General features: G+C 49.1%; 1 protein-coding gene and 1 pseudogene across 1 annotated transcript in view; one reads left to right on the plus strand and one right to left on the minus strand.

Annotated features, from left to right (window-relative positions):
* Window positions 1–236: 236 nt before the first annotated feature.
* Window positions 237–13,035, minus strand: LOC135526827 (papilin-like; annotated as a pseudogene).
* Window positions 13,036–13,674: 639 nt separating this feature from the next.
* LOC135526828 (mucin-2-like) overlaps window positions 13,675–17,819 on the plus strand; it is a 38,046-nt gene continuing 33,901 nt past the window's right edge. Inside the window, exons 1-4 of the mRNA XM_064955504.1 lie at window positions 13,675–13,684; window positions 13,937–14,410; window positions 14,503–15,091; window positions 15,184–15,535. Coding sequence (XP_064811576.1) covers window positions 13,675–13,684; window positions 13,937–14,410; window positions 14,503–15,091; window positions 15,184–15,535 — 1,425 coding nt within the window. The remainder of the gene's footprint in view (window positions 13,685–13,936; window positions 14,411–14,502; window positions 15,092–15,183; window positions 15,536–17,819) is intronic.

Below are 17,819 nucleotides of genomic sequence, written 5' to 3' on the forward strand. Positions count from 1 at the left end.
CACTGTATACATCCTGTTAACATGTGTTTGTGTGCGTGTGTGTGTGTGTGTGTGTGTGTGTGTGTGTGTGTGTGTGTGTGTGTGTGTGTGTGTGTGTGTGTGTGTGTGTGTGTGTGTGTGTGTGTGTGTGTGTGTGTGTGTGTGTGTGTGTGTGTGTGTGTGTGTGTGTGTGTGTGTGTGTGTAAGTCTGTCTTTGGTCCGTGGGATGTTGTTAAGCTTCTTTGTTTCTCACTGGCTCATCTCAGCTTCCTTCTCAGGGTTGAAGCGTCACCTAGCCAGGCGGCTGGCTGTGGGCGGGGCAGCGCGCGGGCGGGGCAGCGGGCGGAGGCAGCAGGGGTGGGCACGCCCTGGACGGTCCTCGGGTTCTTACCTCGCTGCAGGGTGGGTGTGCAGGACGCCGTAGGGGGCGGGGCGGCGGACATGGACTCTGGCCCGGTGGGCGTGGTCGGCAGCGCTGGTCCCCTGGCGCCCGCCAGTTGAGCCCTTGAGCTGCCGCGCTGCACCGTCAAGACCTTGCTCATGTCCTGACCTGTTCCCGGCTGACTGGGTTGACTCAGCTGAATCGTCTGGATTGATTGGCTACTGGGTTGGCTCATCTGGTTGACCTGGGCACCGGGGCACGTCCTTGGCACTCGGCACCGTCAGGAAGTTGTTGTTGTTGCCGTGGCAGCCGCCGTACCAGAAGTGGGAGCACCTGGACGCGGTGACGTCGTAGAAGTATCGGCCCGTCCAGCCACTGCAGGAGCCGGCCGCCTTGGGAAGAGAACAGGTGGTTCTGGGAACTATAGAGAAACAGGAAGTCACACTTCTCTCCTTTTAGTCCATTAGAACAACCAATGAACATAAACAAAAGGTGGTACGAGAAAAATGTAAAAAGGTACAAAAGGTTTTTCGTGTTTTATACTGTATCAATATAATGTCGTATTCAAGGCACACCAAACGAATTAACAATAACAAGCTAAACCGCTACTGTCAGTCTTTCTATCGAGCAGAGACAATACCCCTCTCCCTTCCTCACCGCACCTATTCTCTCTTCCCTTCACCCTCCCCTCGTTCCCTTCTCCCGCTCCCCTCCCACTCCTCCCCTGTCCTACCGTTGTATGGTGGGTTGGGGCAGCCCTCTCCCCTCCTCCCATTCCCTCATCCCCCTCCCCTGTCCTACCGTTGTATGGTGGGTTGGGGCAGCCCTCTCCCCTCCTCCCATTCCCTCATCCCCCTCCCCTGTCCTACCGTTGTATGGTGGGTTGGGGCAGCCCTCTCCATTGGGACCTGCGGCTACGAACATACGGTCGAAACAGCAGCCGTAGGTGGTCAGGCGACACTGGACACTGTTCTCAGCTGGAGGGGGAGCCTGGGAGGAGGAGAGAGGGAGAGAGACAGTAAGAGAGAGAGAGAGAGAGAGAGAGAGAGAGAGAGAGAGAGACAGAGACAGAGACAGAGACAGAGACAGAGACAGAGACAGAGACAGAGAGAGAGAGAGAGAGAGAGAGAGAGAGAGAGAGAGAGACAGAGAGAGAGACAGAGAGAGAGACAGAGACAGAGACAGAGACAGAGAGAGAGAGAGAGAGAGAGAGACAGACAGAGAGAGAGACAGAGACAGAGACAGAGACAGAGACAGAGAGAGAGACAGAGACAGAGAGAGAGACAGAGACAGAGACAGAGACAGAGAGAGACAGAGACAGAGACATAGACGGAGAGCGAGAGAGAGAGAGAGAGAGAGACAGTGAGAGAGAGAGAGAGAGAGAGAGAGAGAGAGAGACAGAGAGACAGTGAGAGAGTGAGAGAGAGAGAGAGAGACAGAGAGACAGAGAGACAGAGAGACAGAGAGACAGAGAGACAGAGAGACAGAGAGACAGAGAGAGAGAGAGACCCCTATCAGATCACAGCAAAGTCACAGTCTACTTGAACAGGGCAATACTCAAATCATGAGGCATCAAAGCCAAAGGAACTGAGTAATATTAAGACATACTATAGATGGAAGGAAAGTAGTGTGGAAACTGACCAAAAAACAATGAGGCAACAACACATTCAATCCCTTTCAGACAACTTCCTGGTAAAAACATTTCACTGTAATAGTGAAGGTGTCAACTTGGTAGTAGAAAACCTAAACCGTATATTTGACCTCTCAGCGTCCCTAATCCATCTAGAAATGTCAAGCAAATGAACAACAATGGCAAATGGTTTGATGAGGAATGCAAAAACCTAAGAAAGAAATTGAGAAACCTATCCAACCAAAAACAGAGACCCAGAAAACATGAGCCTACACTATGGTGAATTACTAAAACAATACAGATATATACAATACGGAAAAAGAAGGAACAGCACGTCAGAAATCAGCTCAATGTAATAGAAGAATCCATAGAATCTAACAACTTCTGGGAAAATTGAAACACACTAAACTAGAGGTCAACTGAATATGATTTTTTTTAGTGGCGAAACCAATAATCGGAGGACCAAATAAAAAGCCAATACCGAATACATCGGTAAAACGAGTCCTATATCAACATAACCTGAAGGTTATGCAAGGAAAAACCGCCATAAAAAAGCCAGACTACGGTTTGTAACTGCACTTGGGTACAAAGATTGTACTTTTTGTGGAAATGTCCTCTGGTTTGATGAAACAAAAATATAACTGTTTGGCCATAATGACCATCGTTATGTTTGGAAGAAAAAGGAGGAGGCTTGTGGGGGTGTTTTGTTGCAGGAGGGACTGGTGCATTTCACAAAATAGATGGCATCATGAGGGAGGAAAAATATGTGGATATATTGAAGCAACATCTCAGGACATGAGTCAGGAAGTTAAAGCTGGGTCACAAATGTGTCTTCCAAATGGACAATGACCCCAAGCATACTTCCAAAGCTGTGGCAAAATGGCTTAAGGACAACAAAGTCAAGGTATTGGAGTGGGCATCATAAAGCCCTGACCTCAATCCTATTGTGGCAGAACTGAAAAAAGCATGTGCGATCAAGGAGGCCTACAAACCTGACTCAGTTACACCAGCTCTATCAGGAGGAATGGGCCATAATTCACCCAACTTATTGTGGGATGCTTGTGGAAGGCTACCCAAAAACCTTTGATCCAAGTTCAACAATTTAAAAGCAAAAAATGACAATTCTGCCCCCTAGTCACAAAAGGTTAAAGGCAATACTGCCAAATACAAATTGAGTGAATGTGAACTTCTTAAATGTCAGGAATTGTGGAAAACTGAGTTTAAATGTACTTCGTTAAGGTGTATGTAAACTTCCGACTTCAACTGTAGTCAGTCAACTCAGTCAGACTGCTTTATGAAATATCAAATCACATAATTATAATATAATAACACGGAAACACAAGCCTTTAGTCATTAATATGGTCAAATCCGGAAACTAGACGTTTCTACCTGTCCCAGATCTACCGTTTTCAACTCTCTAGAGACAGCAGGAGTGGTAGAGATACTCTGAATGATCGGGCTATGAAAAGCCAACTGACATTTACTCCTGAGGTGCTGACCTGTTGCACCCCCGACAACCACTGTGATTATTATTATTTGACCATGCTGGTCATTTATGAACATTTGAACATCTTGGCCATGTTCTGTTATATTCTCCACCCGGCACAGCCAGAAGAGGACTGGCCACCCCTCATAGCCTGGTTCCTCTCTAGGTTTCTTCCTGGGTTCTGGACTTTCTAGGGAGTTTTTCCTAGCCACCGTGCTTCTACACCTGCATTGCTTGCTGTTTGGGGTTTTAGCCTGGGTTTCTGTACAGCACTTTGAGATATCAGCTGATGTAAGAAGGGCTTTATAAATACATTTGATTTGATATTGATTTTAAGAAAGGCATTGATGTTTATGGTTAGGTATATTCGTGCAACGATTGTGCTTTTTTTGTGAGTGCGCTTTTGTTAAATCATCCCCCGTTTGGCAAAGTAGGCCAAACGGAGTGACAAACAAGGTTTTGATAGAGAGAGAGCGAGAGAGAGAGAGAGAGAGAGAGAGAGAGAGAGAGAGAGGGACATAAGGTTTTGATAGAGAGAGAGGGACATAAGGTTTTGATAAAGAGAAAGAGAGAGAGAGAGAGAGAGAGAGAGAGAGAGAGAGAGAGGGACATGAGGTTTTGATAGAGAGGGGTTATAGGATAGAGAGGGGCTCAGAGATGAGGTTATAGGATAGAGAGGGGCTCAGAGAGGAGGTTATAGGATAGAGAGAGGCTCAGAGAGGAGGTTATAGGATAGAGAGAGGCTCAGAGAGGAGGTTATAGGATAGAGAGAGGCTCAGAGAGGAGGTTATAGGACAGAGAGAGGCTCAGAGAGGAGGTTATAGGATAGAGAGAGGCTCAGAGAGGAGGTTATAGGATAGAGAGGGGCTCAGAGAGGAGGTTATAGGATAGAGAGAGGCTCAGAGAGGAGGTTATAGGATAGAGAGAGGCTCAGAGAGGAGGTTATAGGATAGAGAGGGGCTCAGAGAGGAGGTTATAGGATAGAGAGGGGCTCAGAGAGGAGGTTATAGGATAGAGAGAGGCTCAGAGAGGAGGTTATAGGATAGAGAGGGGCTCAGAGAGGAGGTTATAGGATAGAGAGGGGCTCAGAGAGGAGGTTATAGGATAGAGAGAGGCTCAGAGAGGAGGTTATAGGATAGAGAGAGGCTCAGCGAGGAGGTTATAGGATAGAGAGGGGCTCAGAGAGGAGGTTATAGGATATAGAGAGGCTCAGAGAGGAGGTTATAGGACAGAGAGAGGCTCAGAGAGGAGGTTATAGGATAGAGAGAGGCTCAGAGAGAGGAGGTTATAGGATAGAGAGGGGCTCAGAGAGGAGGTTATAGGATAGAGAGAGGCTCAGAGAGGAGGTTATAGGATAGAGAGAGGCTCAGAGAGGAGGTTATAGGATAGAGAGGGGCTCAGAGAGGAGGTTATAGGATAGAGAGGGGCTCAGAGAGGAGGTTATAGGATAGAGAGAGGCTCAGAGAGGAGGTTATAGGATAGAGAGGGGCTCAGAGAGGAGGTTATAGGATAGAGAGGGGCTCAGAGAGGAGGTTATAGGATAGAGAGAGGCTCAGAGAGGAGGTTATAGGATAGAGAGAGGCTCAGGGGGAAGGTTATAGGACAGAGAGGGGCTCAGAGAGGAGGTTATAGGATAGAGAGAGGCTCAGGGGGAAGGTTATAGGATAGAGAGAGGCTCAGGGGGAAGGTTATAGGACAGAGAGGGGCTCAGAGAGGAGGTTATAGGATAGAGAGGCTCAGAGAGGAGGTTATAGGATAGAGAGAGGCTCAGAGAGGAGGTTATAGGATAGAGAGAGGCTCAGGGGGAAGGTTATAGGACAGAGAGGGGCTCAGAGAGGAGGTTATAGGATAGAGAGAGGCTCAGAGAGGAGGTTATAGGATAGAGAGAGGCTCAGGGGGAAGGTTATAGGACAGAGAGGGGCTCAGAGAGGAGGTTATAGGATAGAGAGGGGCTCAGAGAGGAGGTTATAGGATAGAGAGGTGCTCAGAGAGGAGGTTATAGGATAGAGAGAGGCTCAGAGAGGAGGTTATAGGATAGAGAGGGGCTCAGAGAGGAGGTTATAAGATAGAGAGGCTCAGATAGGAGGTTATAGGATAGAGAGGCTCAGAGAGGACGTTATAGGATAGAGAGAGGCTCAGAGAGGAGGTTATAGGATAGAGAGGCTCAGAGAGGAGGTTATAGGATAGAGAGAGGCTCAGAGAGGAGGTTATAGGATAGAGAGAGGCTCAGAGAGGAGGTTATAAGATAGAGAGGCTCAGATAGGAGGTTATAGGATAGAGAGAGGCTCAGAGAGGAGGTTATAGGATAGAGAGAGGCTCAGGGGGAAGGTTATAGGACAGAGAGGGGCTCAGAGAGGAGGTTATAGGATAGAGAGAGGCTCAGAGAGGAGGTTATAGGATAGAGAGAGGCTCAGGGGGAAGGTTATAGGACAGAGAGGGGCTCAGAGAGGAGGTTATAGGATAGAGAGGGGCTCAGAGAGGAGGTTATAGGATAGAGAGGTGCTCAGAGAGGAGGTTATAGGATAGAGAGAGGCTCAGAGAGGAGGTTATAGGATAGAGAGGGGCTCAGAGAGGAGGTTATAGGATAGAGAGGGGCTCAGAGAGGAGGTTATAGGATAGAGAGGCTCAGAGAGGACGTTATAGGATAGAGAGAGGCTCAGAGAGGAGGTTATAGGATAGAGAGGCTCAGAGAGGAGGTTATAGGATAGAGAGAGGCTCAGAGAGGAGGTTATAGGATAGAGAGAGGCTCAGAGAGGAGGTTATAAGATAGAGAGGCTCAGATAGGAGGTTATAGGATAGAGAGGGGCTCAGAGAGGAGGTTATAGGATAGAGAGAGGCTCAGAGAGGAGGTTATAGGATAGAGAGGCTCAGAGAGGAGGTTATAGGATAGAGAGAGGCTCAGATAGGAGGTTATAGGATAGAGAGGGGCTCAGAGAGGAGGTTATAGGATAGAGAGAGGCTCAGAGAGGAGGTTATAGGATAGAGAGAGGCTCAGAGAGGATGTTATAGGATAGAGAGAGGCTCAGGGGGAAGGTTATAGGACAGAGAGGGGCTCAGAGAGGAGGTTATAGGATAGAGAGAGGCTCAGGGGGAAGGTTATAGGACAGAGAGAGGCTCAGAGAGGAGGTTATAGGATAGAGAGAGGCTCAGAGAGGAGGTTATAGGATAGAGAGGGGCTCAGAGATGAGGTTATAGGATATAGAGAGGCTCAGAGAGGAGGTTATAGGATAGAGAGAGGCTCAGAGAGGAGGTTATAGGATAGAGAGAGGCTCAGGGGGAAGGTTATAGGACAGAGAGGGGCTCAGAGAGGAGGTTATAGGATAGAGAGAGGCTCAGAGAGGAGGTTATAGGATAGAGAGAGGCTCAGGGGGAAGGTTATAGGACAGAGAGGGGCTCAGAGAGGAGGTTATAGGATAGAGAGAGGCTCAGAGAGGAGGTTATAGGATAGAGAGAGGCTCAGAGAGGGGTTATAGGTTAGAGGAAGTACAGGTCCTTACTTGAGGAACATATTCCAGACAGTCTTCCCTGTTGGGCCTCTGTGATACAGTCACACCATCCCTGCAACATCCATACCTGGGGGAAACAGAGAGGGAGAGAGGGAGGGATTTAGTCAGACAGACAGACAGAGAGGGAGGGATTTAGTCAGACAGACAGACAGACAGACAGACAGACAGACAGACAGACAGACAGAGAGGGAGACAGAGAGGGAGGGAGGGATTTAGTCAGACAGACAGACAGAGAGGAAGGGATTTAGTCAGACAGACAGAGAGAGAGAAGGATTTAGTCAGACAGATAGACAGACAGACAGACAGAGAGGGGGTTTTAGTCAGACAGTCAGAGAGGGAGGGGGGGTTTTAGTCATACAGACAGAGAGGGAGTGATTTAGTCAGACAGACAGAGAGGGAGGGATTTAGTCAGACAGCCAGAGAGAGGGATTTAGTCAGACAGTCAGAGAGGGAGGGATTTAGTCAGACAGACAAACAGAGAGGGAGGGATTTAGTCAGACAGACAGACAGAGAGGGAGGGATTTAGTCAGATAGACAGAGAGGGAGGGATGTAGTCAGATAGACAGACAGAGAGGGAGGGATTTAGTCAGACAGACAGAGCGGGAGGGATTTAGTCAGTCAGACAGAGAGAGAGGGAGGGAGAGTTTGAGCAGAGAACTGTGCCCAAGCCCATGTTAAAAATACCACTGAACTGTGACCAAAATGTATGTAGGCTTGTACGGTAGATCCCATTCTAGACCCCTGAAAGACAACAACTGGCTGGTGGTGCTGAAAGGTAGCCTGGACAGAGCTGTGTGTGTGTGTGTGTGGTTTACCTGGTGGTGTGCAGAAAGCCTGCTCGGGCGTGGAGCCCAGCGGGACACCTGTGGGCAGCCTAGACCCCTGCCCCCCAGCTGCCGTTGCGCCATCTGGGCAGCAGCCGTAGTAGGACTGGCTACAGTGTTGGGCCGGGCCGAAGCCGTGAGGGTGGTACACTGTGCTGGTCTGGGGGTCAACACTGTCTGGTCTGTGGACTGACAGAAACATGGGATTACATGGGGACCTTGGTGAGAGTGGGAGAAGGAAGAACGGTCAATGGAAGGAGAACTGCTTTCAGAGAGTACAACTCACACAGGGGTCAGGGGTTAGGGGTCAGAGGTCAGGGTAGAACACGTCAATGGAAGGAGAGCTGCTGTCAGAAAGTACAGCTCACACAGGGATCAGAGGTCAGGGGCCAGGGGAGAACACGTCAATGGAAGGAGAGCTGCTGTCAGAAAGTACAGCTCACACAGGGATCAGAGGTCAGGGGCCAGGGGTCAGGGGAGAACACGTCAATGGAAGGAGAGCTGCTGTCAGAAAGTACAGCTCACACAGGGATCAGAGGTCAGGGGCCAGGGGTCAGGGGAGAACACGTCAATGGAAGGAGAGCTGCTGTCAGAGAGTACAGCTCACATAGGGTTCAGGGGGCAGAGGTCAGGGCAGAAAGAGACTGGATCACAGTAATGACTACTGTTAGTAGAACCACAGTGAGAGAACACACAGCATGGACAAACTATCAACAACACAGCAAAATGATGACAGATCACACAGAGAACTAGTCACATAGAGAACACACAGCATGGACAAACTATCAACAACACAGCAACATGATGACAGATCACACAGAGAACTCGTCACATAGAGAACACACAGCATGGACAGAAAGGATGGAAAGGACAAGGACAAGTGAACTTGGACAGATAGACAGATGGATGAAAGGACAAGGACAAGTGAACTTGGACAGATAGACAGATGGATGAAAGGACAAGGACAAGTTGACTTGGACAGATAGACAGATGGATGAAAGGACAAGGACAAGTTGACTTGGACAGATAGATGGATGAAGGGACAGGGACAAGTTGACTTGGACAGATAGACAGATGAATGAAAGGACAAGGACAAGTTGACTTGGACAGATAGACAGATGGATGAAAGGACAAGTTGACTTGGACAGATAGACAGATGGATGAAAGGACAAGTTGACTTGGACAGATAGACAGGTGGATGAAAGGACAAGGACAAGTGAACTTGGACAGATAGACAGATGGATGAAAGGACAAGGACAAGTTGACTTGGACAGATAGACAGATGGATGAAAGGACAAGTTGACTTGGACAGATAGACAGATGGATGAAAGGACAAGGACAAGTTGACTTGGACAGATAGATGGATGAAGGGACAGGGACAAGTTGACTTGGACAGATAGACAGATGAATGAAAGGACAAGGACAAGTTGACTTGGACAGATAGACAGATGAATGAAAGGACAAGGACAAGTTGACTTGGACAGATAGACAGATGAATGAAAGGACAAGGACAAGTTGACTTGGACAGATAGACAGATGGATGACAGGACAAGTTGACTTGGACAGATAGACAGATGGATGAAAGGACAAGGACAAGTTGACTTGGACAGATAGACAGATGGATGAAAGGACAAGTTGACTTGGACAGATAGACAGATGGATGAAAGGACAAGGACAAGTTGACTTGGACAGATAGACAGATGGATGAAAGGACAAGTTGACTTGGACAGATAGACAGATGGATGAAAGGACAAGGACAAGTTGACTTGGACAGATAGACAGATGGATGAAAGGACAAGGACAAGTGGACAGAAGGATGAAAGAATGAGTCAGCTACCTGTGGCGTGGTCTGGCATGTAGGGAGTGAAACCATACTGTGTGTTGTCATGTCCTCTGGGATCCTGCATACTGGGGGTCGCTGGACAGGGAGATGGAGACAGGCATAAATATATAGCCAGCTATAGAAGACTGGGGGTCACTGGACAGAGAGATGGAGACACACACACAGAGAGACAGCATGTTTTCACCTTGTGGGTGGTAGCAGGGCTGTGTGTTGCAGGTCTCCAATGTGAGGGGTTTGGGGACAGAGTTACAACGTTCCACTGGGTACAGGTTCCTCTCTCTGTCAGAACACATCACCTGGCGCTCACGCAGACCTGACTCACAGCTCTTAGAGCACTGGAGACGGGAGGAGAGGAGAGGAGGAGGGGAGGAGAGGAGGAGGGGAGGAGGAGAGGAGATGGGAGAGGAGGAGAGGAGGAGAGGAGGAGGGGAAGAGGAGAGGAGACGGGAGAGGGGAGGAGGGGAAGAGGAGAGGAGAGGAGAGGAGAGGAGAGGGAGAGGGAGAGGGAGAGGGAGAGGAGAGGAGAGGAGAGAGGAGAGGGAGACGGGAGAGGAGGAGAGTAGGAGAGGAGACGGGAGAGGAGGAGAGGGAGAGGAGGAGGGAGGAGAGGAGGAGGGGAAGAGGAGAGGAGACGAGAGAGGAGGAGAGGAGACAGGAGAGGAGGAGGAGAGGAGAGGAGGGGAGGAGACGGGAGAGGAGGAGAGGAGGAGGAGAGGGGAGGATAAGGGGAGGAGGGGAAGAGAGGAGGAGAGGAATGATGTGAGTGTTTAAGCATGGGTGTATGTATGTGTGTGTCTGAGCTTGAGTGTGTGTTAACGGTGTGTGTATGTGACGTCTGTCTGTCAGTCTGGGCAACTCACCAGTCCCCAGTCTCCAACGTGCCAGCTGACAGCCAGTAGGCATGCGGGCATGGAGCAGGGCTGGGCGGCTACAGGGCGGAGTGAGGCGATGCAGGAGGTGTCTGCTAGCTGGACTGATGCTTCTCCTACACACATCACCTCTCTGGACTGATCCCCTGTCCCACATGTGACTGAACACTGCAGAGTAACACACCACAGTTAGACAGAACACCGCAGAGTAACACACCACAGTTAGACAGAACACGGCAGAGTAACACACCACAGTTAGACAGAACACGGCAGAGTAACACACCACAGTTAGACAGAACACGGCAGAGTAACACACCACAGTTAGACAGAACACGGCAGAGTAACACACCACAGTTAGACAGAACACGGCAGAGTAACACACCACAGTTAGACAGAACACGGCAGAGTAACACACCACAGTTAGACTGAACACGGCAGAGTAACACACCACAGTTAGACTGAACACGGCAGAGTAACACACCACAGTTAGACAGAACACGGCAGAGTAACACACCACAGTTAGACTGAACACGGCAGAGTAACACACCACAGTTAGACAGAACACGGCAGAGTAACACACCACAGTTAGACAGAACACCGCAGAGTAACACACCACAGTTAGACAGAACACGGCAGAGTAACACACCACAGTTAGACTGAACACTGCAGAGTAACACACCACAGTTAGACAGAACACGGCAGAGTAACACACCACAGTTAGACAGAACACCGCAGAGTAACACACCACAGTTAGACTGAACACCGCAGAGTAACACACCACAGTTAGACTGAACACGGCAGAGTAACACACCACAGTTAGACAGAACACGGCAGAGTAACACACCACAGTTAGACAGAACACGGCAGAGTAACACACCACAGTTAGACTGAACAGGGCAGAGAACCAGTCAGACTGAACAGGGCAGAGAACCAGTCAGACTGAACAGGGCAGAGAACCAGTCAGACTGAACCCGGCAGAGAACCAGTTAGACTGAACACGGCAGAGAACCAGTCAGACTGAACACGGCAGAGAACCAGTCAGACTGAACACGGCAGAGAACCAGTCAGACTGAACACGGCAGAGAACCAGTTAGACTGAACAGGGCAGAGAACCAGTCAGACTGAACAGGGCAGAGAACCAGTCAGACTGAACCCGGCAGAGAACCAGTCAGACTGAACACGGCAGAGAACCAGTCAGACTGAACACGGCAGAGAACCAGTCAGACTGAACAGGGCAGAGAACCAGTCAGACTGAACACGGCAGAGAACCAGTCAGACTGAACACGGCAGAGAACCAGTCAGACTGAACAGGGCAGAGAACCAGTCAGACTGAACAGGGCAGAGAACCAGTCAGACTGAACACGGCAGAGAACCAGTCAGACTGAACAGGGCAGAGAACCAGTCAGACTGAACACGGCAGAGAACCAGTCAGACTGAACAGGGCAGAGAACCAGTCAGACTGAACAGGGCAGAGAACCAGTCAGACTGAACAGGGCAGAGAACCAGTCAGACTGAACAGGGCAGAGAACCAGTCAGACTGAACACGGCAGAGAACCAGTCAGACTGAACAGGGCAGAGAACCAGTCAGACTGAACAGGGCAGAGAACCAGTCAGACTGAACAGGGCAGAGAACCAGTCAGACTGAACAGGGCAGAGAACCAGTCAGACTGAACAGGGCAGAGAACCAGTCAGACTGAACAGGGCAGAGAACCAGTCAGACTGAACAGGGCAGAGAACCAGTCAGACTGAACACGGCAGAGAACCAGTCAGACTGAATACTGCTCCGATTCTTTAACACACAAAAAATGGGACTAGTAGGGTTGGGGTGAATTCCACTTCAATGCTGTCAATTCAGGTAGATTGATTGAATTAAATTGGATTGGATTCGATTGGATTGGATTAGATTGGATCAGATTAAATTGGATTGGATTCGATTGGATTAGATCAAATGAAATTGGATTGGATTAGATTAAATTGGATTAAATTAGATTGGATCAGTTTAAATTGGATTAGATAAAATTGGATTAGATTAATTGGATTAGATTAGATTAGATTGGATCAGATTAAATTGGATTGGATTCAATTGGATTTGAGTCAGCAATTATTGTCTATTCTTCAAATAAATGGATGTGTACAGAACATTCAAAGAGAGACATACAAACAATTCACGAATACGATAGTTTAAGGAATTCACTCCAACCATGGTGATAATCTACGTATGACTCTCTCATTAGTCAACCCCCATTGCTCTGCCGCTAAGCAACAGTACCTACCATGCTCCAGGCAGAGGCCCTCCAGGAGGCACACCGCTGCATGCTACAGGTCTGCAGGGTGGGCGGGGCTGGACTGTAGGCTGCACAGACGGCGTCCTCCACCACGCGGGGCCCCGATGCATCATGGGAGACACACTGCACGCTGCGCACCTGGGAACCACCGCCGCACGACACTGAGCATGCGTTCCACTCACCTGTTGTCCAGCTAACAGGAAGTAAAGAGAGACGGGAGTTAACGTTTTGATGTTACTTAGCCCTGAGACACGGCTGTAAACTCCTATGGCAGGGAGTCAAACTCAATTCATGGAGGGCCCAGTCTCACCTGGTTGTCTAGGTCTTCATTAATGAGTTCGGAACTCCCATCACCTGGTTGTCTAGGTCTTCATTAATGAGTTAGGAACCTCCCCTCACCTGGTTGTCTAGGTCTTCATTAATGAGTTAGGAACCTCCCCTCACCTGGTTGTCTAGGTCTTCATTAATGAGTTAGGACCTCCCCTCACCTGGTTGTCTAGGTCTTCATTAATGAGTTAGGACCTCCCCTCACCTGGTTGTCTAGGTCTTCATTAATGAGTTAGGACCTCCTCACCTGGTTGTCTAGGTCTTCATTAATGAGTTAGGACCTCCCCTCACCTGGTTGTCTAGGTCTTCATTAATGAGTTAGGACCTCCCCTCACCTGGTTGTCTAGGTCTTCATTAAGGAGTTAGGACCTCCCCTCACCTGGTTGTCTAGGTCTTCATTAATGAGTTAGGACCTCCCCTCACCTGGTTGTCTAGGTCTTCATTGGACACAAATGGAAAGGATAAAACAACCAGCAGCCACTCTGCCGTCCAGGAAGTGAGTTTGACAGCCCTGTCCAATCGCGTGTCTCTGAGTGTACAAACATGTCTGAGGGTTAGAAGCTATTCTATGCCTGGTCAGACTCAGTACTGTAGCCACAAACCCCTCCACCCACAGCTACCCACACCACAGCCCCAGGCCCCCTCCACCCACAGCTACAAACACCACAACCCCAGACCCCCTCCACCCAAAGCTACCCACACCACAACCCCAGGCCCCCTCCACCCATAGCTACCCACACCACAACCCCAGGCCCCCTCCACCCATAGCTACCCACACCACAACCCCAGGCCCCTCCACCTGCAGCTACCAACACCACAACCCCAGGCCCCCTCCACCCGCAGCTACCCACACCACAACCCCAGGCCCCCTCCACCTGCAGCTACCAACACCACAACCCCAGGCCCCTCCACCCGCAGCTACCCACACCACAACCCCAGGCCCCCTCCACCCATAGCTACCCACACCACAACCCCAGGCCCCCTCCACCCATAGCTACCAACACCACAACCCCAGGCCCCTCCACTTGCAGCTACCAACACCACAACCCCAGGCCCCTCCACTTGCAGCTACCAACACCACAACCCCAGGCCCCTCCACTTGCAGCTACCAACACCACAACCCCCAGGCCCCCTCCACCCGCAGCTACCCACACCACAACCCCAGGCCCCCTCCACCTGCAGCTACCCACACCACAACCCCAGGCCCCCTCCACCCATAGCTACCCACACCACAACCCCAGGCCCCCTCCACCCATAGCTACCCACACCACAACCCCAGGCCCCCTCCACCCATAGCTACCCACACCACAACCCCAGGCCCCCTCCACCCATAGCTACCAACACCACAACCCCAGGCCCCTCCACCTGCAGCTACCCACACCACAACCCCAGGCCCCCTCCACCCGCAGCTACCCACACCACAACCCCAGGCCCCCTCCACCCGCAGCTACCCACACCACAACCCCCAGGCCCCCTCCACCCATAGCTACCAACACCACAACCCCAGGCCCCTCCACATGCAGCTACAAACACCACAACCCCAGGCCCCCTCCACCCACAGCTACCCACACCACAACCCCAGGCCCCCTCCACCCATAGCTACCAACACCACAACCCCAGGCCCCTCCACATGCAGCTACAAACACCACAACCCCAGGCCCCCTCCACCCGCAGCGACCCACACCACAACCCCAGGCCCCCTCCACCCGCAGCGACCCACACCACAACCCCAGACCCCCTCCACCCACAACTACCCACACCACAACCCCCAGGCCCCCTCCACCCATAGCTACCCACACCACAACCCCAGGCCCCTCCACATGCAGCTACCAACACCACAACCCCAGGCCCCCTCCACCCGCAGCTACCCACACCACAACCCCAGGCCCCCTCCACCCACAGCTACCCACAACACAGCCCCAGACCCCTCCACCCGCAGCTACCCACACCACAACCCCAGGCCCCCTCCACCCGCAGCTACCCACACCACAACCCCAGGCCCCCTCCACCCATAGCTACCCACACCACAACCCCAGGCCCCTCCACCTGCAGCTACCAACACCACAACCCCAGGCCCCCTCCACCCGCAGCGACCCACACCACAACCCCAGGCCCCTCCACCCGCAGCTACCAACACCACAACCCCAGGCCCCTCCACCTGCAGCTACCCACACCACAACCCCAGGCCCCTCCACCCGCAGCTACCCACACCACAACCCCAGGCCCCCTCCACCCACAGCTACCCACACCACAACCCCAGGCCCCCTCCACCCATAGCTACCAACACCACAACCCCAGGCCCCTCCACCTGCAGCTACCAACACCACAACCCCAGGCCCCCTCCACCCGCAGCTACCCACACTACAACCCCAGGCCCCCTCCACCCGCAGCGACCCACACCACAGTCATAAGCTGTTGCTACAAACCTCAAAGCAAGCAACTAATCAGGAGGGCTATTCCAGGTTACTACCCTTCACTGGTTAGGCTAGACTTTAACACACTAAAGTCAACAAGCAGTGTTGAATACACATAAAACAGACAGTTAGCTGACAGAGGTTTCCTGTGATCATATACATACACATAGCAACATAGTGACCCTAGACACTAGTACTCTACTGAGTATATACTGATATATACACACTAGTACTCTACTGGGGTCTATACTGATATATACACACTAGTATTCTACTGGGGTAAGTACTGATATATATACACTAGTACTCTACTGAGTTAATTAATACTGATATATACACACTAGTACTCTACTGGGGTCTATACTGATATATACACACTACTACTCTACTGAGTTATTATTAATATATACACACTAGTACTCTACTGGGGTAAGTACTGATATATACACACTAGTACTCTACTGGGGTCTATACTGATATATACACACTAGTACTCTACTGGGGTCTATACTGATATATACACACTAGTACTCTACTGGGGTTAATACTGATATATACACACTAGTACTCTACTGAGTTAATACTAATATATACACACTAGTACTCTACTGGGGTCTATACTGATATATACACACTAGTACTCTACTGAGTTAATACTGATATATACACACTAGTACTCTACTGGGGTCTATACTGATATATACACACTAGTACTCTACTGAGTTAATACTGATATATACACACTAGTACTCTACTGGGGTAAGTACTGATATATACACACTAGTACTCTACTGGGGTCTATAATGATATATACACACTAGTACTCTACTGAGTTAATACTGATATATACACACTAGTACTCTACTGGGGTAAGTACTGATATATACACACTAGTACTCTACTGGGGTCTATACTGATATATACACACTAGTACTCTACTGGGGTAAATACTGATATATACACACAAGTACTCTACTGGGGTCTATACTGATATATACACACTAGTACTCTACTGGGGTCTATACTGATATATACACACTAGTACTCTACTGGGGTCTATACTGATATATACACACTAGTACTCTACTGGGGTAAGTACTGATATATACACACTACTGCTCTACTGGGGTAGGTACTGATATATATATACACACTAGTACTCTACTGAGTTAATACTGATATATACACACTAGTACTCTACTGAGTTAATACTAATATATACACACTAGTACTCTACTGGGGTCTATACTGATATATACACACTAGTACTCTACTGGGGTAAGTACTGATATATACACACTACTGCTCTACTGGGGTAGGTACTGATATATATATACACACTAGTACTCTACTGAGTTAATACTGATATATACACACTAGTACTCTACTGAGTTAATACTAATATATACACACTAGTACTCTACTGGGGTCTATACTGATATATACACACTAGTACTCTACTGGGGTAAGTACTGATATATACACACTAGTACTCAACTGAGTTAATATTAATATATACACACTAGTACTCTTCTGAATTAATACTGATATATACACACTAGTACTCTACTGGGGTCTATACTGATATATACACACTAGTACTGTACTGGGGTCTATACTGATATATACACACTAGTACTCTACTGAGTTAATACTGATATATACACACTAGTACTCTACTGAGTTAATACTAATATATACACACTAGTACTCTACTGGGGTCTATACTGATATATACACACTAGTACTCTACTGAGTTAATACTGATATATACACACTAGTACTCTTCTGAATTAATACTGATATATACACACTAGTACTCTACTGGGGTCTATACTGATATATACACACTAGTACTCTACTGGGGTCTATACTGATATATATACACACTAGTACTCTACTGGGGTCTATACTGATATATACACACTAGTACTGTACTGGGGTCTATACTGATATATACACACTAGTACTCTACTGAGTTAATACTGATATATACACACTAGTACTCTACTGGGGTCTATACTGATATATACATACTAGTACTCTACTGGGGTCTATACTGATATATACATACTAGTACTCTACTGGGGTAAATACTGATATATACACACTAGTACTCTACTGAGTTATTATTAATATATACACACTAGTACTCTAATGGGGTCTATACTGATATATACACACTAGTACTCTACTGGGGTAAGTACTGATATATACACACTAGTACTCTTCTGAATTAATACTGATATATACACACTACTACTCTACTGAGTT

This window comes from Oncorhynchus masou, chromosome 32 (assembly GCF_036934945.1).
Source record: "Oncorhynchus masou masou isolate Uvic2021 chromosome 32, UVic_Omas_1.1, whole genome shotgun sequence".
Taxonomy (NCBI): Eukaryota; Metazoa; Chordata; class Actinopteri; order Salmoniformes; family Salmonidae; genus Oncorhynchus; species Oncorhynchus masou.